At 41.3% G+C, this 26,785-nt stretch overlaps 1 protein-coding gene across 1 annotated transcript in view; it reads right to left on the reverse strand.

Moving 5' to 3' along the window:
• hs3st4 (heparan sulfate (glucosamine) 3-O-sulfotransferase 4) overlaps nt 1-15,563 on the reverse strand; it is a gene marked incomplete at its 3' end in the record, with an annotated part of 68,566 nt that extends 53,003 nt beyond the window's left edge. The window contains exon 1 of the mRNA XM_079177997.1: nt 14,932-15,563. Coding sequence (XP_079034123.1) covers nt 14,932-15,527 — 596 coding nt within the window. The 5' untranslated portion in view covers nt 15,528-15,563. The remainder of the gene's footprint in view (nt 1-14,931) is intronic.
• Nucleotides 15,564-26,785: the final 11,222 nt, after the last annotated feature.

Raw genomic sequence — 26,785 nt, forward strand, 5'->3', positions numbered from 1 at the left:
CACAGTGTCAAGGTGCCTTGGCCCAAAAACCAAGATGGTGACAGGCAAAATGCCAAACACAAGGCTTCAAAACAGCTTCTACAAACCAATGGGTGATGTCACGGTGCCTATGCCTGACAAATGTATCAAACACTTTCTCATATTGTTGTCACATTAGTGTAAAGGCAGCAGTTTCAAACAGCAGGTATGAGCACTGCTTCAGTTGTAAAATCTTAAGGGCTATGTGGGAACAATATGTTCTACAACAAGTTGGACTGTTGCTTGTTCAAACAATGAATATGAAACCGAGCCATCGTGCAGAGCATGTAATTAGTGTATTGACGAGGCGGACGCGGAGATGGCGCTCCGCAAAACCTAGAAAAGGACCGTGTTCACTGAGATCCAAAAAGCATTGGTGTTCATGCCAACCGTATAACATTATTATGGTCAATATGCCACAGTCTGAAATGTTTTTATTTGGAAGCAGAGGCAGCAGTCTCTCAGAGGTCAGATTGACAACAATCATAGTTAACAATAACAAGAAAGTTTTTTTTAAAATATAACAGAGATCCAAACATCTGACCAAACCTGGCAACCCTGTTAAGTTAACGGTTTTTTTTTAACGTTAACGTAATTTCTACACATATTTCCTTAAAAATCTCAAAAATGCCTTAAAAATAATGTTTCAGTCCGTCAAGACTTCACAGTGATGTCGTGTTAATTTAGTCACATGCCAACAGTGTGCAACGGCAGCCATCTGTTCCACAACTTGTATTGTGAGCAGTGAGCAACCTCATTCACTTCCCCAGAGCTGTCACTATACGCAAGCAACAGCGTGTAGATGCAGCCTCCACAGAGCCAAGCGGCCTCTTGACTCCTACCCATATCTACTTGTTAACTCACAATGTTTGCACAAGCCTTTACACTTTTATTGACTCATAAACTCTGCCAATGCTCATATATACGTATATGCTCAGAATGATTGAGTTTATAGGCTTCCGTAATCATCGGACCTAATGCAAGAATATCTTTGTAATCTGTCTTTGTAAACTTTCCACAAAGAGTTTCAATCAACTTTGCAAGAAAATGGTGAGAGGCTAGTTTTGCATCACGTTAATGAAGATAACAGCAAACTCTTCTTTTCTGTAAAAACAATGCTTTTTATTCCCGAAACTTCTTCCAGTCACAGGTGTTCTACCACATAAAGTTGGTGGTGAGGGATCATTTCCTGTATAATATGTTCACAGCTCTAAGACCTGACATTCTTTTTTTTGTAAATGCATCAAAACCGCGGGAGGCTGCATGATTACATTCATTTTCACTGCATGATTTCTGTGCCTACTTTCAAAAATTGACAGGACGTGCAGTGGACATTGTTGTGCCTTTCAGATTTTGAGCTTTCACAAGTCAAGAAAAATGACTGGAAAGAAAAAGCAATGAAGTGATGGAGAAAAAGAGCTACGTCAAACTCTGCGGGTTAGCACTTATCCAGGGCAGGGGGCATGGTCTCTGATGTCGGAATAATGTGCCACCGCTCCGTGACGTTCCCGTGTATGTAAGAGTGGCAAGAATTAAAGAAAATATACATTTCTTTCTTAACATTATTTTGGCTTTATGAAAAAATGCAAGACTAAATATGTTTTTAAAAGAAAACATTTGCTGAATTGCTGGAGAGCAATTAGAGTAGATGGGTTTGGAAGTAGATGACTGTTTAAGGCGGCGGTGGTTCTCAATTCAAGCCCTCTGGACCTAAATTTGAACATGTAATCAGGAAGTGGTTTACACCTGGGACGCCAGGTGAAGGCAATTACCTGCAATCAACTACCTGGCAGGATATAAGCGGTGTTCGTTTTGCTCAAGACCAGAGTAGCGAATGGTTGTGAATTAAAATGAGTGGTGTTACAAGGTGTTTAAGAATGCCTTATCTTCATATTTTGAGTGTTTTTCGAGGAATACAAGAGGAGTAAGAAAGTAGAATCTGTGCGAAACATCCTATGAAACACTTCAAGTGAGAGTCTCTAACAATCATGGCTATGCTATGTATGAGACATTCATACAAACACTAAAATATCCTAAAATGTACGTTTTGAAATAAGCAGCAGCCATCGTGCCAGTTTGTGACAATCCATCTTTTCAGATGAGACAATACACCAGGACCATGAAATAACCTGAAGAAACATATGCACATTACAACCGAGGCAAATTACACTGTATATTATTAAACTCAAGGTGTGAAATTCCTTCCTCTGGCATTGCTCCGTTGCTTAACTAATTATCATGGCACATTAATTTTCTAAACCCTGAAGCCTTTGTTGAGTTTACCCAATGTGCAGCGCGTACGTGTTTATTCCTGTAAAAACGAAATGTATTACAAAACAAATTTAAGAGAAACCAATTCGCTCTGAGCCGGGACAACAGAGCCAGCAGCTTCTGGGACGCCTTCATTTGTACTCTGCAGATTGTATCAGAAATTTGGAAAATGTTAATTGGAGACAATGTGTTAAGAGGCAGATATGGTCTGACATGTGGCCAACATAATAGTATTAAGGGTGAATTCATTACTGCAATATGCTGAGATTGAAAACAGAACGCCGTCCTCAATCCATAGAAATACATAATAGATGATGAAGATAGCAGTGAATGCTAAACATTTAGTTGGACAAATATGTCGGAGTGCCCTTCAGCTGACACATTTTGATGAAAAGACACTGGTTGCCCCCCATCCCAACAGTGGACATGTTGACAAAATCCTCATTTATTCCAGATCCCCAGCCTGGCGAGCACAGCCCCAGCATGACGCTGATTAGAAAGCTTGTACGAAATAAGCTGGAGAGCCCCATTTCACCACAAACCTATATTCATTTAGTTCTGCAGATTTATACATCCAGCTATCTAGGCACGAAAATCCAGCATGACATGGGAGTGTATTCTGCCCTTTCCAAAAGAAGGTTAATCGCTCTTTCTTTCATGAAGAAAACCTCAATCTTCCAGTGACCAGCATGTCTCATATGATGCAGCGGCTGAAGCAATAAATTGAATTAAATAAACCCATTAGTTACAGCAGCTACCTTCTCACCTCGGCCCAGATACACTTTCATGGTGAGTTGGTCCTTTTATGGAGACCAGAGGACACCGCTTAAGACTGTGATGGCAAAGTGACCTTGAGTCAAAAGACAGACGGTACGTCCTTGTTCATTACTCAAATCAATTAAGACAGCCTGCCTGCTGCACAGCACAGCCCCGGTCTCTTCTGCAGGTGTTTAAGAGTAAACGTATTCTCATTCAAAAATCAATTCATACTTAGGATTCTGCCTCCTCCTGTCTTGTAGACATGAAACACACCAGAGGTCGATTAGAGTAGGGAGCGACTGTTGGGAGATTCTCCATGGGCGTACTTTAAATGCATGGAATGAGCAACCAAGCTTAGTTCAAACACCTTGTGAAAAAAAGGCCCAGTAAGAAGTCAAGGATCCTAATCCTGCAACAGCCTCAAAGCAGTTGGTATGTTTTTACAGTTGTGTCCCCGACAGACTCCTTTTTTAAATGAACCGCATACTGAAGTTTAGATTGTTTTTATGTCTATAATGATGTGTTTCATGCTGGCATGTCTCATATATTTATATTCGAACAGCCCTGCCAAACCTATTAAGTGGTGGATTACATTTGCTTTTGGTATATCGAACATGTTTCAAATGAATCCATAGGAAGTTTAGATCGCCGATGGTAAAAATAAACACCCAAAACGGGACTTTCCCCCTCGAAACTGCTGCACGTGAACTGTGTGAACCAAGTACTTTTGTTGCCTAAACATAATGGAGTACTTTTGTGGCATTTTTTTTCAAACTATGACCGTAAACATGTTTCCCCCGAAACATAATCTAGACATTTATCCTGCATGAACATTGAGGAAACAGGTATTACTGGAAGACAAAATACATCTGATTCCAGCAATATATTAAACAAATGTTATTTTGATAAATGTGTTTTGTGAATGTTGGTATTACAGAATCAAGAGGATGTGAAGGCAAGTTTATTTGTATAGCACATAGGTAATTCAAAGTGCTTCACATAAAACCATTAAAAACATCAAAACATAAGGCAAACATGAAGGCAAACTAAACTCTCCGCAGTAGCCCTGGGGCAGCGCTAACTCTGTATTATGTGCACTATTTCATCTAAAAGTGTGAGTAATGTTTTCTCTTTGACTGAATCACTATTCATTGCTGATTTTATTGTGTGTGGTTGTGTTGCGCATTATGCATTGGAGACAATATGTCACACATGTGGGAGGACCCACAAGGGAAGAGTTGGCTTGGTGGTCTCATGGTTGATTGCCGGTAACAATCTTTATTAGAAAGGCAGAACACGTCAACTTGCTGCTAAATCTCTAATGCCAATAATCCAAACTATCCAGGAGAAACAATCACTTCCTGAAACGGCTATTAGCAATTAGCATAATCCCTAATAGCTTTCTTTTGCGTTTCATTGTCCTAATCCACGTCCCACGGGAGTTTGGCAATGCCACAGCTTGTGTTGAAGACTTCTAACAGACCAGAAGCATTGCCGGTGGAGGAGACGTCAGCAATATGTGTCATCACAGAGTCATGGTCTCAGGATTTCACTGAACCCAAGCGCCTGCCAATCCAGCATCTTCGCTGTATGTATGTATGTATGAAGTGTGTTGAGTGTAGTGTACACATCTGATACTCGGCTCATACATTGTTTCACACTGTGCTAAAATTATTCAAACGGAATACCCCATGGTGATTTGTGGGAAAGAAAGCGCATGAATAAGTAAACAACATAAAGCGATGAGAAGCTTCAAAGGCGATGGGACAATCACAGCAAACAAGATCCTTGAAGCCAATGACTGTGTTTGTCTTTGTTTGTGACAGTGACTCAGGGGTGTAAACAGAGGAATTAGCTCACACCTCCGGAGTCTCGACACATCACACAGCCATAATTGAATTAAGTCTGTCAGGTTGTTGCTGAACTGTAGATGCTACAAACACAAACGAGATGCATTTGGCCACAAAGATCACCTCCTGTAAATGCTCCTAACTTTTTTTTAATTTCATCAACAAAAAAATGGTAATTGCAGACAAAATGAGAATCCTGAAAAATGAGCTGAAGTGGCATCTATGTTTAGCAGCCAGCGTTAGATGCTAATTTCTGTGCTTTCTCATTATGGACAAGGCTTTCTTGATGGAAGAAAGCCATATTGCTGCATATTTATACAGCATAATGGTCATATGATAATGCTGCCTATTCTAGTGGGAGAAGCCAACATTTCCACCACCACCCCCTACCCCCCCACCCACCCATCCCTCAGCATAACACACCTATCAGCTCATGGACACACGTTTGAAAAACACTCCCAGCAGTCCCTGTATGTTGGCTCCATGACCATTTCTCTTTGACTGAACACATGCATCAGCTTGTGTCATGAGACCACATCCCTCGCAGCCAATAAGGAACACGAGCAGCGCAAGTGCTCCAGGAGATGTGGAAGGAAAATTGGAATCTTGACAATTGTGATTGACATCCGTATTTGTCCCAAGGTAGTCTTATTTGCCGAGATTTAAAGACGTCTGTAAACCAGCATTCTGCCGAAACAGAGTTGATTGTTCCTTCAGACTCAAAGCACATCAATTCTGTTGCATGCAAATAATCATTTGGAAGAGATGAATCCCTTTGAGCATAAAATGACTTTCAGCTGAGCTTATAGTTTTATTTTGGGTCTGAAATAAATAATTCAACAACCTATGTCTTTCATTTTTAGACAATCTGTCCATGTCGTGCAACAAAAACACAAGCCTAAGTCCTCCCTCCGATCACTGCGACAACGGAGGAGAAGGCTGCTCTGAATTTGATCCGCCTCTCTTGATGGACACAAAAATAAAGTGGATATGAGCCTTGATGGTGAACCATAACCCTAGGCCACTTCATAGCAATGGAAGGGGGGAAAGAAACTGTGAATTAAATTCCAACCATCAGTAAAATAGACTTCCACTTGAAAGCATCGGAGTGTAGCTCCAGCAGCACAGGAGAAAGAGATGAATGGCTGCATGAGAAAGGCACATGAATTCTGAACAGGACCAAAGGCAGGATGAAATTGGCTATACCCATTATCTTCGAAAGAGGTATTTTTTTTCTTCTCTCCATATGCAAAAAAGGATGGAGCCGTATTACTACTTCCATAATTTCCATGTTACAATACAGATCGCTACAATAAGATCAAACCAATTTGTAATCCCGGGATGGAATGAAAGAAGGGAATGTCTATTCAGCCAAAACAAAACCAACGAAGGGAAAAACCTCCTGAAAGGTAATTCAGCACTGTGCTCTGTTGATCTGCCGTATTAGGGCATAGGACACAAAGAAATATAAAACCTGGAGAATAGTGTTGTATTAGCTGGACTAATTTGTGCTGAAGCTTCGCGGGTGTACATTCATACTGCACGTGTCTGCAAAACGTTAATGATTGAAGTTATTGGTTTTCTTCCATTATCCACTCGTGACAACTATACAACACGATTTGGCCTCGGTTAGATATTGGAAAAGGCAACACTATTTTTCGCTATATTTACAAGGTAAATGCTCTCGTATGCTTGCTTCAAGTTAAATGAGAATATTGACAGAACTCTCGTGTCTTTACACCCGGGCCAAACTGACACAGAACGGATTGCAGCTGCTGATAGCACCAGGATTTGCACATCATTTGTGTCTTAAGGTCTGATTCACATATTTTTCCCCATTCAAATCTCACTGTAGAAATAATGCATCTTTTCTTATATTAGTTTTACAGATTAAAACAACGAGGCAGATTGTATTACCCTTGGACAGAGACAGGATGTCTCCCTCCATTTCCAGTCTTTGTGCTAAGCTAAGCTAATCAACTGCTGGCAGTAGCTTTACGTCTTATTACCTCATGGACCCGATCTTGTCCTCTGTGTAAAATATGTAGTTTAACCTCTGATTGAACAGGCTCTAACTCCACCATCACCCTTCACAATTAGCTGCATGTTGGATAGTCACTGAGGAGTTTATCAACAATAAGAAATCACTTCTCAACTCATGGAGAGATGACTTTGTGATATTGTTGATTCAACAGGGTGGACAGGAGCAACACGTTCGCCGTTTAGATTTATATGGCACTGTATGTGTGGTAAAGCAGGCTGTGGGATAAAAGGAGCGATTTTCTTGTGCTATGCTGCGTCTAAAGAGATCCTCAAACAAGAAATAAACATGATTGCTGCTGTGGTAACTTGAACCTCAGAGCTCCATGATGCCGGCGAGTTTAATCAAGCGGAAAGAAGGTGGGCAATAAGACTGTACTGAAGCGGTCCATTCTCCTGACAGCGCAGGGGTATGCTGCTAATTAAAAAGTTTAATTCCACAACGGCAGCACGGGCATCGGAGCACTCAGGAGGTGCGTCCTTGTGAGTCTTGGCGCCGTCTTATCAGGCGTAGGCAGATTCTTCCATGTTGCTGGGGAAGGCGCGGGACAGCGAGGCACTGCAGCAGCACGAAGGCCCAGCTGGAGGGGATGGCATCCTGCCTACTTGGGGATCTGGCCCACCTTGTTCTCTCTCAGAGTGGATTCACAGGCTCCCAGTCAGGTGGCAAGAGTCGGGGGCTAAGCTGCCCACGGAGCAGCTGAGAGAGGGGAAAGCGGGGCTAAACAAGGGATAAACGCAGGATTTCGACTTTCTGCTGCTGGGCTCGGCAGTGGATCCATGTCTCCATTACACGTTTCCTGTCACCGGGTCCTTTTCTTATGACCGGAGGTTGAAGGTACACTAAAGCCTGCGCTGCAGTACACACTGTTCCCTGTTCCTTCAAAGGTCCCTCAGCAGCTGAATCAGACGGGATACAGTGACAACGCTTCCTTGAATAGAATGTCATTTTTTTTTTAGAGAGAGAGATATGGGGGGGGGGGGGGGGAGTTTCTTTGCTAAGGTGAGGTGAAGAGAATGCACTCTATTGTAGGACATCGCTGGAGGTAAACGTTTCCTGGATCTGTTGATTAGAGCATATTACAACTCTCACAATGAGAAAATTCCTTGGAAGTGGCAAGGCTAATTCTCTGGCATGGTTTTTGAAAGGCTACCGAGCATCAAGAAAAGATAGATAAAAAAAAGTCTGCAACAAAAGTAAGAGTTTCAGAGTATGCTGGAATAAAAACAATATCTACTGGGACTAATCAACGCAGAGCTGGAAGCTACTGCTGACTCGTTTCTCAGCACAGGGACGCAGCCCGGAAAGGAACACCGCTCTCAAGATTTATAGGCACATCCCCTCAGCTTTTATTACATAGGGGGTTAAAGTGTCATTTTAATAACACAGAGATATTAGAGCTTGCAAGCCTCAGTAAAACTTTGGCTCTGCTTTGCAGTTATCTGATTTATTTTACATTGCAGAGGAGACCAAGGATACACAGGAAACGGTGTGAACACGCAGGTCGTTGCAGTGAATTTCTAACATGTTGACCAGGTGTATCTATTTAAAGTGACTGTATCAATCTTCATAGTGCATTGTGGCCGGTAAATCAAGTGTTGGGGTTTTAGAGCAGCGCGATGACGGTCATGAAACTTCTACAAAGGGAAGTTGTTTAGATTATGACCTACTGTTGCTTTGTCACTTCCTCCCTAAAATGTGTTTTTAATTTACTGCTTCCAAGTGCCGACTGTGCTTTTGATAAATGATGTATTCCCCCTCATAAATAGGTGAGCTTGGTGATAAATCCTTTTACACTGAGTCAAATCCATAGAGACTGTTGTGAAACTCTGTTACAGCAGGTGGCAGCTATAGTGTTAGCAGCAGGCTGACGGAGCGATAAGTTATTTAGGATGGCTATTTGTGGTTTGATATACAGGACCTACACTCCTGTTACAGAGAGGGACACATGTTTCTTCATACATGGCGGTGTTTGTCTTTTCTTCTGGCTGCTGTTACCTCAGAGTTCATGCCCTTAGTGGCCGTTATTTGATGAAGTACTTTGTATAAATCAGTTTTATCTCCTGTTATGTCTTATACTGGGACACTTTATGAGAGAAGTATAATGTATGGCTTTTGGACGATTATTGGGACAGGAAGTGAGTGTAAAGATATTAACAGGCTTGTTCTTATACACATTAAATGGATTGACAACTCATTTTACTTCATTGTATATGTTTAACTCAATCCAGGGGATTTGAAAAGGCTTGTTAAGGACCAAAATGTGTTAAGGGTGTGTGTATCTGGCTCTCTCAGAGTATTTAACGTGTAATTAACGACATGATCCACAATCTGATACACAAATGTGATTCAAAGCTGATCCAACAAGATTCTAAAAGGTCATTTTTCCCATCGGTGCCTTACAGTATAACATTATTGCGTCACATTTTAGTTGGGATTCCAGACAGTGTTGCATAAACACACACAGGAAGAACAAGGCCACAGAGAGTTATTTGAAATGTTAAGATCTCTGTTTCACAGGCGTATTGATTTGTGATACATTTCACACAGAATTTGGGATCTATGGTTCTGTGTGGATGTAGCTGTGTGTCTGACTCTTGTATTGATTTTTTGATAAGTATCAGTTCAACTTTTTGCACCTCTGGCAGATATAGATGAAGCCTAAAGTTAGAGTACCAAAACACACACTTTTCACTAACTTCAATCTCAGTTTTTGCTCATAAATTACAAAGATATTTGAGGACAAATTCATGCTTCAACATACATCGTTACTTAATTCGATATTTATAGCACACTTCCATTGTTACACAGCATATTCCTCAACACAATTGCTGCATACCAGGTTCTTTGAGTGTGAAGAAAGCCATTCTTACTCCTTGTGAAGAGACTGATGTAACTGCTCCCACGTTGCTGACTGTCCAGTTCACACATCAATGCAGAGCAGAATTCCATTGAGCCTCAATAGATGAGAAAGCTCACTCCTCCTCCTCCTGAATTATTTGATCCGGTCAAACACTTTTCAACAGAAATTAATATAAATCGGACAATTGGACACATTTCAGACAGGTTTTATATTTAACAATGTGGTACATGCCACTTATAATCTGCAAGTTATTAAAGGAGCTATATGTAACACTGACAGCTAGCGATTAAAATGGGTATTGCAGTAAAAATATTGGAGAATGTTGTCCAACAACCCCCTCCCCCGCTGGAAGCTCACGCGGGTTGCCAGGTTGAGGAGATTGAACCTACACGAGTGAAAGACGAGTGCAACATTATGCGTTTCTGGGTCAAATATCAATGAAAAGCATGTCTTGAGATAAACCTAATAATAACACAAACCATATGCTAACTTTCAAACAGTGTATGGCAGATCATACATTATTTGTTGTTAGGCCACAAGGACTAACGTTATTTAGGCTAGCTGGCTAATGTTAGCTACATTGTTTCACTTAAATGTCTGGCGAATTTTGAAGACAATCATATATACATCGTATCATATATATATATATATATATATATATATATATATATATATATATATACATCAATATCTTACATATTGGTCCTTTTAACTCCACTACTACTTTAGTAAAATGTGTATTTTCCTATTTTGGAATATAATAGTTTTACGATTTTAAAATCAGAATAATAACTGTTCTGTCATCAAGATTCCATTGTAATTGATCATACATGTTTATCTACCTGCCGCAGATAATTATGGCAAACTTATTCAAACAGCTGTTACAATTTGTATTTATTTTATTTTGGCTTCTTGCTTTGGCAGTTGCTCCTTTTCAAACCCTTTTTGCTAGCACTAATATAAACACTATTTGTTTGGCATTTTGCAAAAATGCTGAAAATACCAAGCAGTCAACCTCCCTAATAAGCCCTCATTAAGCCGGTCCCCAACTAGTGTGGATTCCTGCTGAGAATGCTCATGAATCTTTATGTATGATCGATAATCAATGACATTCTTTAGCACAATTTATGAGGCACATTATCCTTCCACTAAGCATGTTGAATACTGGCACAGAGCTGGAGTAACATTTGCCATATTGGTCATCATGCATCAAACGTTTGCTAATCCAGGATGGGCGTTTTTTCACCAGGTTGGGGCATGCTCAAGAGAACAGATAAGTTAAATCCTCGCGGCGGTGGCTCATCCTCTTTACTCAGAAATAGAAGCAACATCAGAAGCGCCAATTGGCTGATGAAAGTCCTGTGTGTACGGTAATGATGGCACTACATTGCTAATTGCTTGTTCAAGTAAGCCCAAATCACACTGGAGAAACTGTCCAAGAGTGATAAAAACAGGAAAGCTGCACGAATCACCAATCTGGGCCCGTCTATGGAGGCTCATACTGGGCCCACACTAAACTTGGAATCCTGATGTGAATATTATATACATATGTGCTGGATTTGTGCAGACATTTTTAAATACATGGAAGTCTGTGTTCATACAGAAGGCTAGAACCTTCTCTGTGCCACATATAAGAAATACTTTACAGATTTAAATTAAGAGGTTACTTGAGTTACTTTTGCTCCTGTTGCTAAATCCCCGCCAGCTGCAAAGGAGTGAGTTATGGGACAGTTTTATAGAATGTACTACCACAAAACTTTAAAATCAACATTGTGCTTTTTTTAAGCAACATTGTGTGCAAATGAAGTCATGTAAACTTAAAATAGAGGTGCTCAATACAAAATCCAGAGCATTTCTGCCTCTACAAGGCTCTCAACATGGCGACGGCTCGCTGCTAACGCTGCTAACTGTGTTAACAGTGCTGACAGAGCTAACGGTGTTTACCTGAGAGGGAACCGGAAGGTGGGCTCTATTGTTCTGCGATGAGGACGTCGGTTGGGGCGGCGTTATCATCTGTAACCGCCGTATGAGTGCAGTGCAGAGCGGCGGCCTAGACCTCTCATATTCATGTTTTCAAACCTTTTAATTACATGTTCAACTGTTTAATACAAGTAACACAGCCCACCATAAAACTGTGATGTATTCTGCTGTAATTTACTGTGCATTCTCTCACACAATAACAACACCGATTCTAACCTTCCAGAAAATGTTTCAGTTGCAGGCCAACTGCCTTTTTTCAATTCAATGTTTCTTTTTCGAACAGGTTGATATTTGATAAAGGGCAGTTATTAGTATTTCTCCTCTATACAGCATACTTACAGCATTTATACATTATACATTGCTTCTGCCTGTATTTACTCCAGCGAGAGCGTGGCGGTTTCTTTAACTCCCAACACAGCGGCTGTGGAATAAGAGGGGGTGAGCACTGCTGCCTACATGAAGGAGCTCAAAATTCCTTTTCTTTTCTTCGACTGTCACTGACGTCGTCTGACCATTTCGGACATTTGCCAGGATAATCCCAAGATTCAGCTGAAAACTGGCACAAACGCATGTTTACAGTCCGTTTACTGTTTTACAGTCTCATTCAAGTGGACCACACCGTAACCTCCACTCACCCAAACAATACTTTCAGTGGCAAAGGCTCCAGGCATGGCTGAACGTATCCACACTGTATATTTTCACTTCATGGCTTCAAGTTTCTTTAATTCACAGCACAAAACTCAATGGAGCTTTTCTTCACTCTGCCATCTCTCCTCCGGAGCACACAGTCATAAAGTAACACACACACAAAGTATAACAACACAGACACACAAAAGATCACTAAACCTGAATATGAGAAAGGATAAATATCACCAGTCAACACAAGCTCACTGCAATAACACAGAGACAATCGTTGGATTCATTGTGCTGAGAACCGACCGAACGAGCGTCTGAGTACATGTAAGCGCTTACAAGATGCCTTTGGGTTGCATTCCCCGCCGTCTATCATATCCATCAAAATGTAGAGCAGGTGTTACTGTGACAGGCCCAAATTTATGAATCACATTTTACGAGATTACTGGTCTCGTTCAACTACACCAATGTCAAATGGCTGCAAACATCTGTAACTGATCATAATTTCACTTCCATTAAGTCCACATTAGCCCGAGCATCACAGACAGAGAAGAGAAATGCAGTGTAATGCATCATTTAGAAGCAAACAAACAAACGTGGTCTGAATGAATTTTTATATCAGTGTCTGGTATCTGAAAAAATAAAATGTCTCAACTCGTGATTTCTTTTTCAAAACCATTTAACCATCAACTTTGACAGCGGCCAATGTGTTTCTCTCCCTCCTGAATGCATCATTCTGAGGTGAGCGGCCCCTCACAGGACAATAGATGTAAAATAAAGGCTGCTTTAGGGGTTTATTTTGCTCAGGGGTCCTTAAACACACTTATTATTATTCATGTAAGCATGTCATCCTCCTGTCTAATGAGCCTTTCACCGTGAGTGTAATGAAACAGCTTGCATTAACACAGGCAAAATGAGCAGCCGAGAGCTCCCTTGTCTATGCAGCAAGATGAAAGCAGATGCTCCGCAAACCCAAACACCAGCGTATAACAGACACACGGAGAAACATGAGGGGACTTTGAGTCAGCGTCGTTCTCATCAGCTCATTGACTCCATTAGAGGAATCTTGAAAAGCCCGTGGTTAAACATCGAGAGAACCACGCCGAACTGAGCCATGACCAACTGACCATGAATGAACCCTCAAATTGATTTGTGTTCTTTCTCCCATAAACATGGCGACGATGAACAGGTTCTTCTCCGGCTAAATACACCTGGACTCAACGTGAATGTCAACAATCACACACGGGAAAGGTGGTGATAACAGATTCAAACCTTTTTAAGCAACCAGCTGCAAAGCAGAAACTAAAAGGTTTTGTTAGATAATACAGCATTTATTGCATGATTATTATGCCATTTGGTCAGGTAATTGAAGGGTTTGAATGTTCTGTTGAGAAGAAGATGAGAATACTGGCTGACTTGTAAGATCAAAACAGAGTACTGCCAGGGGTAACATACTTATATCCAAAATAAATAAAAAACACTCCTGTAAAATAACAATTTCTCTCTGTTTTACAGTAATATGTGAGCATGACTGTGCATGTGTGAGTGTGTATAACAGTGTAAGGGAATCTAAACCTGAAGAATAATTACCTAAAATAATAAGACAATTTCTCAAAAAATGAAATTCAATATTTAAAATGAACATGATGCTTATCTCAGTGTGTATTTCATATTTACCTCTATTTGTTCGAAATACAAATTTTAACATGTAAAAGAGAATGTGATTTTGATTCAGAGATTAACAACTTAAAGGTCAGATATTTAAAAAATAAATAAAAAACACTTGAAACAATACACTGACACTTGTGTGTGTGTGTGTTTGGGTGCATGACACTACGTGTGTGTGTGAAATATATCGAGGTAACTGTGTTCAAGGTCTAAACTTAACAGACCTGATCAGGATATTCTCATTAAATAAAATACACCTTGTGGTTCAGAAAGGAGGTCAAACTGAATGCAGTTGTATGCTCTCAGACTCTTAACACAATATTACAGAATTCACTTTCTTCAGTTAGCCACAGTCTCTTAAAGGACCAAAGTTTTCCCAATTTCGACAAATAAATGTGATTTACTGAACACTTTCCAAAACTGCTGTCGTTCATTCACTAGATGCTAAATAAGAGATTAAACTTGCTGGAGAGAGGTAAACAGCACACCACATTTAATCTACACTGAACAAAAAAAACAACGGGTTGAGTTCATTTTAATCAGAGCCAAAAAATAGCTTTTAATAATGCAATAGCTGAAAGTATACGTGAGTGAAAAGTTGGCATTATCACAACTTATTAAGTTTGACGAACATGTAGGCATAAATCACGGTGATTGATTACCCATCAATCTGAGCAAATTGATTTTCTTACCACCAAGAAAAGCATGAAGACCTGTGAGTATGTGAAGCTACACACACATGCAGTTAGAAATACACCAGCACACAGGCACTCTTTGGAAAATGGTCAACAGCAGCTTTAAGTGTGTACATCAAAGCACTACATGGGGCTAAATATGAAGGAACTCACCGGTACCAGTCCAGCCCCTTCTCGTAGTTCCTGTCAAAGAAATGAGGCTCATTTCCAACGGCTCTGACGTCCGGGTGCACCCTGAGAGCCTCCAGCAGGGCTCTGGTCCCCCCTTTCTTCACCCCGATGATAATGGCTTGGGGAAGTTTCTTCTCTCCGTAATCCATGGTGCAGTTCACCCTGAGTTCGCTGTCCGTGGTGCTGAAATCCTGGTGCTCCTTATCCAGCGCGCTGGTGTGATACGCCGCCGCCGATTTAGTTGGAGACGCCTGAGTCCTAATCCACTCCACTGTCCTTTGTTCGGCCTCAGCATGATCCTTCACGGTGGAAACCGCGGTGGGTCTCTCCGCCTCGGTGAATTCTGTGATGCCCTGGGAAGCAGAGTAAAGTTTCTCCCTCAATGTCACAAAAGTTGTCTCCTCCGTCACCAGCCTCCCTTGATACGCGTAGTTCTCTTGCAGGGGGAACTGCAGCGAGTTGTAGCAGCTCATCAAGCTATAGAACAAGTAGGTGACAGAGAGGGAGAGGGTGAACATGAATAAGATTTTCCGGGGCACTTTAGAGGTGAAAACCGAAGTGCTGGACCAAAATGCCATCTCTGATAGCAGTGATCCTCTCAAAGAAGTGGCCAGACATGTTTCCACCCCGAGTCTTGCATGGAACAAAATCAACAGCAATAATCAGTCACTATCAGCGCTGCTCCAGCTAAAAAAAAGCGTGAAGCTGGAACAAACCAACCCCGTCCAACCAAATCGCATATTTATAAGGATAGCGTAGAAATAGATCGTTAAAATTCCGGAAGAATATCGCGTCCCTTTTCTTGAGTATCGATTTCTTATTCCAAGGCTGACAGACAATGTCACAATTTATTGGACTGAACTTGCAGATTTGAGAGGCTGGAGGTCTGGCGCTCTTCCAAATGAGCACCCTGGCTTCAACAGGACAGAATGTGATGGACCGAATCCTGGCATTGTGAAACAAGGGGGGAAGAAAATAAACAGAAATGAACAGCAGAGTGTTTAAAGTCGGCTTCTTCTCATCAGCCGCTCAGCCCGAAGTCCAGTCTGCGATACAAGAGTATATTCACATCCATCCAGACACGCTTAAATCCACTGTATCTCTCCAACACGGGGGCGATCCTTTCTCTATTCTCTTACTTTGTGCAGCACAAAGTCCGCAGCCTTTGCACAAAAGCATCCACTCATCACTGACTACCACGCTGCTGCTCGCCGTCCTTGCGCCTTCTCAGATTGGTAGAATCCAACGGTGTGCGCGTCGGCTGAGTGAGCTCATCTGAACTGAAGCACCGTAGAGCCACACGGCACAACTAGTGTGTACACCCACTTTGTCTATCCGTGCACAAGTAGGGCTATAAAACGTCAGATTCCCTCATCGGAAACAGTTGCGTGGAAATCTGCTGCCCCTCATTCATGTGACTGCTTGCAGAGATAGGAATTACGTGCCGGGATGTATGAAGGCTTATTACGTTAGGAATTGTCTCTTAAAGTTCACTATAAAACTCCATCTCAGGATGTTTTGATAGAGATTATATTTTACAGAAAGCTCATGTCTGCACCCTGCTGGTTTTCTGCGGAGCGAGGCAAAATTTAATTTACAAAGAAATACAGAAGAAAAAAAACAACTTTATTCGGATCAATATGAAAGCAGCTTATATGAACCAGGATGGGTAATGAGGATCACTGTGTTTAGAATTAAAGCGATGAGTCATGGGGGGGGGGGTTCTCCTCTATTATGTCTAAATGCACAATCCTGTGTTCTGTGGTATACTGAGGATGGGGGGGGGGTGCTTAGGCGCATTATACACTGAATTTATTATACGTGGGTGCAGGCTATAATTACTGGTGAGAACATTCACTAGACCTTAACTTGTACACTTTGTTGCCGCGATATGAGGATTTAAAATTGCATGCCACTGAAATGTCTCCCTGTATTAGAGAATCTCATTCATCACACACCTCCAACACACCAGGAGAGCCAGTGTCACACTCGGCACTGGCTCTCTGATAATTTGTAATGCATCTCAGAACAGCACGTTGTATTTTAAGTTCAGAAATATTGATATGGATGTTTTGCCCGACCAAATTTGTCTCTTCTAAATGTCTGCAGCCGGCTCGGCATGCAAACCAGGGGTGACACAAAGTCATTTCATCATGGAGCGTTGCAGCATTACTGAAGGACGACTCGTTTGCATTCAGCCAGTGCATTTCCACCGAATCAGAAAATCTATGACATCCAATGCGAGCTACCAGTACAGAGAGAAAACCCATCTTCTCATCTCATGTATGTAGTCAAGATGTTTGAACCCAATGGAGATGTAGCAGGTGCTATCTAAACTTAAAGCTGCTATCGATATTTTTATGACGATGTGAAAACAACATGTCAATGTGAAAGGGGCAATTCATAGTGAGAATTATCACTCCTACTGCAGCTGTCTCTGGCATTACAGAGCTTTATAGTGAGTTTCAGCTCATTGTTTAGCTTTCCAGCCCGCAACTTTACTGTGTTGGTTCACTCAAATTAGTGTTATAGCGTCGTTTTCTGATGCAGCAGCAAAACGGCTCCAAAAGACAACTGTATACCCGCTCAGCACCACACGGCAAACAGACACAATCAGCGACTAACTGGTGGACATGTTGGAGCATTTAGCAGGCAAATAGACAGATATTGTCCTCAGGAGTTGGTAGAGACCAAAAACAGAGCTAAAAGAGAAGATCAGACGCTCATCGGGTGGCTGGAAACACGACTCTAATTGAGTGAAAATGTTGCTCCATAACTGTCTGATGTGTAAATAAGCAACTAACAAGTTTGCAATTTCAACTAAAAAAGGTAAAAATAAATTCTGACTTTTTTTTTCATGCATTCTGGTGACTTTTAAAGAATAAAACAATAAGTACACTACAACTGCATTTTTTATGTTTAATAGAACATACATAGTAATTGTGTTAAATAGTTTCCAATTTTATGTCCCAACCAATATGGAATATCGTGTTATTGGCAAACTCAACCTCTACATAAGCGATGCAGGTGATTGGGTGAGGGGGAGGAAAGCATGCGGACAAGTGTTTGGAGTACAACGGTTACCGGGTGTTTGGCAGTCAAGAGAGCGTAGGAGAGCTCGATGGGTTCGATGAAATTGTTGTATTCACAAATTGCCACTCGGAGAAGCGGAAAGCTCTCTAACAGCACCTGCCCCGTTTGTAAATTATCACCGTTATCAGACTTCCTACACGTCTAAGAGTCACCCTGTCAGAGGTTTCTGAGCATGCTCAGACACTCCGGCTGTGGAGCGGTTGCATCAGAACGTGCACGGTGTTAACAACACAAGTGAAGTGTCATTAAGATGGCTGCCGCTACTCAGTGCTGATGATAAATTATTATCAGAGCACAAGAGAAAATATATTGACCCGTTTTATCTTCCCTTTGTCGCGCCTGTTATCTGAGCCATTCATAAATCGCTCAGACATTGTCGGTCCCAGTGGAAGCTGAGTGCTCAGATTGTGTCTATTTGCATTTACAAACAAGCACTCACTCAGGGAAAATGGAGTTTATTGAAGTTGAGTTTAAGTCCTGGCAGCTGCTTTGTGCAGAAGAGAATTTACTGGCTGTGTCAAAAGGCCAATATCAAACGAACGATTGATACTTAATGCGGGCAACAGGTCTTAACAGGCTTTAAGTGAAGCTAAAGATCATTTAACATTGTCTCATTGTTTCAGGAAGCTGGCCACTGCAGTCACAATCTGCGAGCACTCAGTTTCCATCACAATGAGGCTGTGAGCCACAAGAAGAACTGTGGCCCTCTCTGCGGCGCGCATTAACATTCACCTCGTGTCTAGATTGTATTCAGATATGAATTATCCATATTACATTTATACCTGGAATTAAAAATGTGTCTTAGCTACAGAGTGTGTCTGCAGCTCAACTGCAATTATGATTTTCAATCCTGACAATAGTTAAGGCATGAATTACCCATCTAATACATTATAAATATCATCGCACAGGCTTTAGAGCAGGCTGCAACACCGAGTCTATTCTGGTCCAGCACATGTGTGCGTCTTTTATACACATACGACACATCTGGTCCACTGTGTGTTTCTGCATTACAAAGAGGAGACACATTTACGCCACAGTATTCAATGGAATGACAGCTGGATGGAAAATATAACCAGTTGTTTTTAATGGCAATATAATACCCAACTTGTGCTGTTTATCACCAGGTACAGGTATAATACACACCAGACAGCTCCACACCAGTGATTGGTGGCCAATGCATTGTTCGTTTTGGGGAGGCAGCCTGGACAGCCTGGAGGCAGTTAGCACAGACGAAGTCAACAGCTAAACTGCATCTTATACAACACCTGCCATCACTTGTATGGTGAATTAAGGAGCACCATCAGTATGTGATTCATCATCCCAAGGTGCATTCTATCTATAGATAGATTTTTGTTTTATGCTGAAAATTATGAAGAGGCACCAAACATGAACTTCCTGTAAGAAATCATCTGCTGCTGCACACTGGATTTAGATGGTCTTGTATGAAATGACCTGATTCTGAACTCTGAGACTGTCTGGTGGATGGATCTGAGATGAACGGGCCATTGTGGGGAGATCTTGGCACTGCTACAGCGCTCAGTGTAATTTAAGTCAGAGCACTTTGGCCAGTAATACGCCCTGTTGTTCCACTGGGGCTGGCAGCAGAGAGGGTTTATCAGGCTGCAACTAGACAAAGGATGTCACCGTCCCTCCATCCGTATGAATCCATGAGGGTCCCCAAACTATGACAAAAGGGACTGTAAAAAATATCACAACAGGAGCAAATTTCTCTTGAACTGTAGTCAAATACACTTCAATAGTAAATCTTCACTTTCATGACCTGGTAATTTATTGCACAACAGCAACTTCTGAAAGAGTCATGTACTACAAAGTCCCAACAAAGTAATTCTTATGAAAAAAAACGAACAAGCGTGCATGAACCTGGGCTCTCTACACTGTGTAGTGCTGTCTCAGGCTCAGCAGAATCTACAGCCTTGGTGTCTGCATTTAATGAAGATAACAATTTATGAGGAAATTTCATGAGGAAAATGCCTCGAGTGATACTTGAAGGCATTTCCTCAGGAATGTCTTTGAAGAATTCCTCTGCAGGAAGATTGGAAAAACAGAGATTTCTTACACAGTACTCTGGTTAGAATGATTGTTAAAAGATCTTATAAGTTTATTTACATTTTAATGTGAAACACATTATTTCAAACGACTAAAAAAAATATATTTTCATAGAAAGGCAAATAGGAATGCTAGATTTACATTTAGACACCCAATGAGGGATAATCCCATTCTTTATTTCTGGGCCTGGTAAATGCATTTGGATCAGTATCACATAAACCTCTGCGGAAAGCATTTGTTTCCCCGTTAGAATTCCATGCATCCAGAGACCGGAAGCCTGAGGCCAAGCGTGTACAGTAAACAAAACCTGGGATGTATGAACATGTGTGCCGCCCTGCAGCTGTGTGCACTGATGACAACATTTAAAGACAGGAATAGCAGAATTAAAATGATAGTCATGCTAACATGCTACAACTGAGTGTTAGTGACCCCTTTAGCTTGAGATATATATATAGTAGTTAGGTATCACACTTACCCAATACTGACAGTGAGGGAATGGGGATGAAATGGAGGCAGACTGAAGATGCACTCAGTGTTTTGAGCCCATAACTCCAGGCTACAGCCCTGGAGAACAGTGCTCGGGTCATCACCCTGTTGGAACACAACATGACGGCCGGATATAAAGATTTCTGACACGCAAAATGGTCTTCTCTTTTTTGCCATCCGGCGTGTCCCACAGGACATTACGGAGTTTAGATGCACATTAACTTAATTAAAGAAAGTCAAGTAAAAAAATCCTATCGATTGGTTTTTGAATGCTGTCAAAAACCAAACAAAAGAAAAGGAGCAGAAATCGTGGGAGACTAACTGCAACACATTTTAAACTGGCTTTAATGTTGTAATATTTGTTCCTGCACTGAAATAGACATGTTCAAAATGTCTGTTTATGAGATCAAATATGCAATGATTGCTTTGGCAGGATATTGAATAATTCTGATTTTTTTTAGGGGGATGTTGGCTTCACGGATTTAATATTGAAGCTTTTAGCAAATAATACTTTTCTTTGACAAATTTGAGACACATTTAATCAAATTAATACATCAAGAAATGACTGCTTCACAGTCCGCAAAGGTTTGGATGTTTAGGATTGCTGTTCTGAGTTATGCACATTTTGTTGACGGAAAGGAATGCGGTGACGGAGACGCTGAAGGCTGAACGGGGACAAAGTGGGGCATTTAAAGTAACAACAAATTATGGCTAATTGTGGGAGCCGACAGCTATTGAATTAGTCAGCTATTAGGCTTGTTCCTGTGCAATGTACTATTTCACATGATTTATAGCGACGATCATTTGCACTGATGAGATCATTTGTAAATTAAATAGTGTGTGTGGATGTTTGCCCCTGATGTGTGCAGTTGTCATTCTTCAAACACTCGTACCCGACGAATCCTCTGATCCTGCAATAAATAAAAAGCTGTTCTGGAGCACAGATTTGCAGAACATGTTGCAGCACTCACACTGAGTGCCACTGTCCACCGTCCTCTTCATTGAATTCTTGCATAGCTGCAAAAGTGGTCCGTTCGAAACCAGATGAGTTATCTGTCCCTTTAGTCTATTATTGTAGCTAGAAAGCGTTTTTTGAATTGCTGAACTTGCTAGCACAACTCAGCAGGGTCAACTGTCAGGATGACTAATTGATGCTGGGATTGACAGTATTGATCTGTTTGTTCTAACATTACAGATCTCAGTGGAGACGGTTGTAGCCGTGTACCAAAATTCAGGAGACGCCACGGTCAATATTTGCATTTTCAAAATCCAAATACATCATAGCGGGTCGACGGGCCGGTCCCATTTCAAAGGCTACTCCAAATATGGCCAGGAAAGCCAGCATTGTTTGGCTGAATTTGGAGGACACGTCGTTTGTGGCCCGCAGCATGCAGCGATCCATTCCACCTCAGGCAATGATGTACTGATGTATAGAGGAGGTCCCTTTTTAGTTCAGATATAGCACATGTATGTTATTTACCAGGTATTTGTGTGGCCAGAAACATAAACATAGAGTCCTCTGAAGGAAAACACCTTTGTCGGCATACAAATTAGGACACAGCTTGCATGTCTTATCATGTCGCCTCCTCTGTGGAGAAGGCAGTTGTGGAATTTGCTATACTGTATATTCTTATGGAGGAATCGTTGACCTAATATTCATGATAACCACGCATACATTTCCCTAGGTTGTGGCAAAATGCACACTGACCATAGATCCCATACATTTCCCTCTAGTGATGATTTATATGATTGATGATTTTGTTTTTTTGTTAGATGTTAATAATCATAACATTCAATACGTTTACTCACATACTCTCAAAAGCAGTCATAACTAAATACCATATTATCATCCCTTTGGGTTGCTACTATAAATGTTTTTAGACTTTTGATAAAAAAAAGTACATTATTATAATAATACAATGTCTAGTAACTCTATTTCTATATGAATAGTAGTTCTAAACAAACAAGACTTGTGATGTTTAGCTCTGATCGACATTAATTATAATATGGTCTTTAAAGGTCTTTATAAAGTGATATATTTCTCTGCAGCGGCTTGGTGCACTTCAACACTTAGACATCATGTAATTATCAAAAACTGCTATAATATATGTAATGTGTTTCACACTATGATTCTAAATCCAGAATGCTATTTCTGCTCTAGTCGTGGTGTTTGCTATCCCAGTAGTTGTCGCGCTGCAAAGTCAGTACAACAAGTCTATTAGTCGATGGTCTAACCTAGGAGAACAAACAAACGGCCGCCGTTTAGAATTGCAATCATGATTCTCATCGCACTTTGCTGCGACTATATTGTCTTCCCTGTTTTCAAATGGCTGGCGTGTCGATGCTGAGGTGAAATGATAGATACTATCCTTTACTTGATCAATAATTCTGCTTCCCTGCGATGTTGACCAGGCTGCCACATAGCGGACTAATTAGATGATAAAAAGTGATGGATGTGTATTAAATTCAGCTGGCCCGTTAAGAGAAGTCCTTTGGGCTTTGTCCCATTTTCAGCTGACCTTTTGTGTCCTAACTTTATTGTAGGTGGATGCACTTATATCAATTTGTTGGATGTTTGTGATGCAGCAATTGGCCTGTGTTGCATTGATTCACTATAGAACAAAAACATTTAAATAACTGTTTGTATATATATATATATATATATATATATATATATATCCACCACAATGGATAAAATAAAGCATTAATACCTATTGATCCTCACTTCAAAACACAAGATAATGAGATTTCACAAATGTTCTCCCGGATAAGTCACAGTGCTTTGCTGCGAGAAAAGGGACAAATTATCCCTACTGGAGTTTGTTGTGCCAGGAAATCCAATACCCTCTATGAACGGGTCGTGTGTTCAATAGCCTCCTATGAGGATGAGAGGACCAGTCGACCATTACTGGAGGGAAAATGAAGAAGGAGTAAATCAAGGCGGCTTGGAGTTCTCATGGATCGTGTATTCCCAACACGATCAGTTAGAGGCCACTTCAATGCCCTCACACAGTAACTGCAGAATATTTAAATATGCCCTATTTTACCATCAAGGAATGGTACATTTAGAATATTTTAAGCACATTTAGTGTTGTTAAAAAAAAAAAGTAGTAAGTAGTAAGTCTCGAAGTAAAAAAAAAAAGTTAATATCTGTCTGGGGGAAAAAAGGTAAGATTATTTTTCCAAAAGCACAAAATGACCAGTACTCTGTTTTGGAGCAAAAACTCATTTCAAGACTCTCCCAATCTCCTCCTCTCATCTGCTCCCCACACTTTCTCAGCTGCTCAGTGACAACAACTAAAAGACCTTGATCTCAAGCCAAAGGGGTGAACCCAAAACAATTTTGTTCTTCCAATATAGTATTTTGCATTATGAATACCTAAAATGTAACACTCTGTCAGTGTGTTTTGCCTCTTAAATTTAAGGAAACCAACTATTGTGATATGACCTTGTAAATGCGTTGATGTGGATGTCACTGTTTTAAAGGATGGTGTGTCTCTTTGTAACGTCTAATCAAACAGTTTGCAGAGGATTTGGTGTTTTCTCCCTTTTCCTCATTATATTTACTCATGCATTTTGATCCCATTTTCTCTTTAACTCTTCCTCCCATTGTGCCAGTGCGCTATCTTTAGGGTGTTGATGTTAGACTGATGCAACACTGCTGTGCTTTTTTTTTCTTTAAACATGTCAGAGCACAGCCAAATAATGGGGTACAATTAGAGCCGTGGTGAAACTGTTCTGTTAGAAGCATCATCACAAAAACAAAAAAGAAGCCTTGAACTAGTTTTCACTTTCCTCTAATGACCTATCAGTGGAAAATGTCTTGAATTGATGACATCCATTTGCCCTTTCCATAACGTGTGCTTTGGAAGTCAGTCCCAGCTATAATGTCCTCCCACGGAGTTGCTGTAAAGTTAGTGACGCTTGGACTGGAGCGAGCTACACGCGAACCGCAGGCCGTCTCCTGAGTCGTTGTTCCTGAGTTAGCAAGACGTCCCCCCGGTGCCTCCCAGGTGTGGCTCCCTCAGCATAATTAAGGTGGGATCTGCCAGGGCTTCTGGGCCAGGGTCATTCATCAACTGGATCACCCGCAAGATTAATGTGCACTTGCTGCAGCGCTCCAATGGATTGCTGCCACTTGCTGAGATCATTAGTGTTGGCCTCCGTATGACTGCAGAGGGCTCCGCTCAGTGGATGGGGAGATTTGCAGCTTTGCATACTAAATGAATAGTCCATCATTGCCTAATTAAGGGATTATTGGAGACACTTGTGTCCAGTCCCGCGGACAGTAAACCATAACTGAAGGGCAAACTAGATAGATTAGCTCCACCTGCTTAGTAGCAAAGTGCAAAGTAATGAAACTGCTGACAAAGGTAAGCTCAAAGTAGAATAGGGGGGAGTGCGTAATTACACAACATGTAAATCCCAAAGGGACTTGGATACACTGTTTAATAACTCACAGTTTTTACAGCGTAAGGAGAAGCGATTGCAACATTTCACCATCTAAGCACAGTTTTGCTAACATTGATCCTGCTGATAATCATGCGCCGCCACTTTAAGAAGAGACACAGAGTATTACCTTCCATCACATAACACTCTGCAAAGAGTACTGCTAACACTATACCAGTGACGGGCCGTGCATTTTATACCTGGGCCTTCAGTGCTGTCCGACTACAGTTCCATCTCCTAATAATCTCATTTTGACGCCACAGCTACGGTTATTATTTGCAACCCACATGACGTAACAGACAGCTGTCTGACACTCCGACCCCGGGAGAAAAACATTCTACACGCGACGCTAAACTAGCTTAGCGGAAGACAATAGCAGCAAACATATTACACTCTCCCCACAGCGTTTAGCTGTTCCCTACGATTTAAACGAGGCTAAAGCAATCGCCACATAATCCCCATTTGTCCAGACCATCATTCTTGCTTTGTAAAACAAAACAAAATCCCAAACAGAGAATCAAGTGTCCGACCCTAACCCCACGATGACGGGATACTTCGTCATTAACAGACAAGTCAGGATCAATGTAATTAACACAATGACAAGAATAAACTCACAAGAACCAGTCACATATATTTATCTGACAACAAAGCATGACAAATCAATCCAGCAACTCTGCAGCGCTACAACACGTACTCCACAGAACACGAGCCATTCAAATATTATTCACATCAGAGGGAACAACATCAACCGTATCATAAAAACGACACCATAGACAAATGAACACAGTAGTAACGCTACTGCAGAGGTAAAAACACAAAAGCACTTCACTTACCACAGCTGCTGTTCACATAAAGACAAAGTATATCCTCCTTCCTTTGTTAACAAAGAGTTTAATACCGCGGTTGTACAGAACATTGGTTCAGTTCCATTCCAGTCAGAGGTCCTCCTGCCAACGTGTTCGTTGAGTTGTAAATCCACTCGGGTCTCTCCAAAAGTTTTCAAAAGCACCATAGCTTGTGAGTGTCCTGTCGTGCTATGGTGTTGTTTTGCTGCCTTGGTTAGCGTAGCGTAGCTCCAAACACCAAGACGCTCAGTTGCAAATAAAACTCATTCCCAGCCATAAAATGTGCAACGCTTCTCCGATGCTGGAATACCATTCGTACAAATCCTTTTCCATGCTGGTTCAGGGCTGCTGGCTGTGGGGTTGACCGACCCTGTCCAGCTTTTCCTCAAATGTCGTTCTCCAGAAATTTGTTTCTCCTCCTTCAGAAATTGAGTGTTAAAAAAAACAAAGCTAGGTAAAAAAAAGAATATACATCAAGCAAAACACTAGAAATGTCATGTCAATGTCATAACTTCTTACATATCTTTCAACTTGAACTGTTACTACTAATACTAACTTCTGCAAGCTGCTTCAGCTTCAAAACAGTCACACTAGCCCACTGGCCAATCACGGTGCACGTTAATACTGAGCCAGCTGCACGTTAATGCTGACGTACTTGTAGGCCAGCTAGCAGGCTCTGGCACGTCAAAGAATACGCCCAACATGTCAAACTAAAGATCTGATTGGTTGAACACTATGACAATCAACAATATCGTCCCCATTCACTTAAAATGCACATGGATGTACTTGTGAGTCTGCAGGCCTGGGGCCTCTCTTCTTACCCAGAGACACAGAGGTGAAATCTGATTGGATAAAAGCGCTACTTAAAACAAGCTGCACTGGAAGCAGAGCAACTG

The sequence above is a fragment of the Pholis gunnellus genome (genome assembly GCF_910591455.1).
Source record: "Pholis gunnellus genome assembly, chromosome: 17".
Classification (NCBI taxonomy): Eukaryota; Metazoa; Chordata; class Actinopteri; order Perciformes; family Pholidae; genus Pholis; species Pholis gunnellus.